Source organism: Cyprinodon variegatus, unplaced genomic scaffold, assembly GCF_000732505.1.
Source record: "Cyprinodon variegatus isolate N-32 unplaced genomic scaffold, C_variegatus-1.0 Scaffold741, whole genome shotgun sequence".
Classification (NCBI taxonomy): Eukaryota; Metazoa; Chordata; class Actinopteri; order Cyprinodontiformes; family Cyprinodontidae; genus Cyprinodon; species Cyprinodon variegatus.
This window is the reverse complement of record NW_015151194.1, coordinates 252,730-254,325: the sequence shown is the minus strand read 5'-3', so window position 1 is coordinate 254,325 and position 1,596 is coordinate 252,730. Positions and strand designations below refer to the sequence as shown.

Genomic DNA, 1,596 nt, shown 5'->3' with positions numbered 1-1,596 from the left:
TTTCAGTCCAGATGCAGAATGGCCGGTTCTGAAGGTCTCTTTGATTAATGACTTTTGTGCAGCTGTGGTAAAAGGCTTTCTGCTCCATATTTGATAAAACCATTCTCTGTGGGTCCAGGCTGGGTAGCAGAGGTCTGCTATGCTCAGGGAAAAATTGCAAATCTGCTTTTGGAAAGTAAGCTGGTACGAGTGATGCAAAGGGCAACTTTTAAACAGAGTTTGCACAAGTTGAAATGGGCTTGTGGGCAGCTACAGGGATGTTAAAATCCTCCACTATACCTTTAAGATTTAAACACTAGTAACTATGCTTTTAACAAAGAACTGATGCTACAATTACAGACCAGCCTGTAATTTTTACGGCACTGGCTGACAGGAGAGAGGTTTTGAGAGAGGGGGAGGGACGTGGGAAAGGATTCGAACCCTGCGTTAACGACCATTTTTTTTCGAATTTACATGAATCAATAATAAAAACCAATCTTAGATCTCAGGATAGTTAAATTGACAAAGTAATTACGTTGAATATATTTGTTTATTTTATTAGCTTCTATTAATGTTCAAATGAATAAGATTTGTTTGGAACTGAAGATTTAATTAAATTTAATGTTCAACCTGTAACCAATCGCTATTGTGTGGTTGTTTGAAATATTTTTTGGAAATCTACCATTATTATTACTATTTGCAAATTTTCCGAAATACATTACTTTCAAATTTAAATAAAAAAAAAAAAAAACTTTTAGTAATTTCTTTAACTGATGACAGTTCAAATCTGTCTCATAAATCTGTTTCTGGGTGATTTAAACTCTCTTATGTCAACATGGAGCTTTAAAAACATCAAAGGTTTTGCACCATAAATGTTTCCATTTCAAGTTTTCTGGTGGATTATTCTTGCATGTTTCATTGAAGAACAGAGCGACTCAAAGCTGAGATTTCAGCGTCTTAAAAAGGAGAGGAAAAAGCTGGGGAGTCCACGATTCAGTTTGCAGCATTAAACTAAGAAGGGCTCATAGATTAAACTGAGCTGACATGCAGAGGTCTCTGCACAGATCAAGGTGTTTTTCTTCACACATTAAAAAGGAAATCGGTGAACTGGGTGTGTTTTAGAACAGATCTATCATTCCATGCTTTCTTACCTTGACTTTAGCGGTGATGCTGAGTGGGGAATATCCTGCTGCTTCGGTGTACTCCTTCTTCTCCTGCTGCGCCTGAACCCCCACTAGGTTATTGAAGTTGGTGTTCAGGTGGCGCCTCAGCAGGGTTTTTTGAGGAGAGATGTTCAGCAGCATGGCCATTGTGTCGGAGTTAAACCGAGGCTCCAACATCTATCAGGAAAAGCAAAGTGAGCGGAGTGTGATTTGGATTCATGATTGTCTTTAATCGTTTGAATAAAGATGCTCACTATTAGCCCTCCGTGAACACCACTGCCCCTCAGATTGGGAGCATACTCCGCCAAGTCCACCGATCTCAGCCACTCCATGACTCGGTGGTTGGACCATTGGACCACTTCGCTGGGACTGAACTCACACTGAGGCACAAGGAGACATGAGAACATAATCAACCTTAATACTAGTCCTCTTATAATACATTTAGAGGAGAAGT

At 39.5% G+C, this 1,596-nt stretch overlaps 1 protein-coding gene across 1 annotated transcript in view; it reads right to left on the bottom strand.

Annotated features, from left to right (window-relative positions):
- The window catches only part of LOC107098030 (liprin-beta-2-like), a 128,060-nt gene that overhangs the window by 5,886 nt on the left and 120,578 nt on the right, over positions 1-1,596 (bottom strand). Inside the window, exons 23-24 of the mRNA XM_015395456.1 lie at positions 1,397-1,522; positions 1,131-1,319 (exon numbers count right to left, since the gene is read on the bottom strand). Of these exons, the coding sequence (XP_015250942.1) occupies positions 1,131-1,319; positions 1,397-1,522 (315 nt within the window). The remainder of the gene's footprint in view (positions 1-1,130; positions 1,320-1,396; positions 1,523-1,596) is intronic.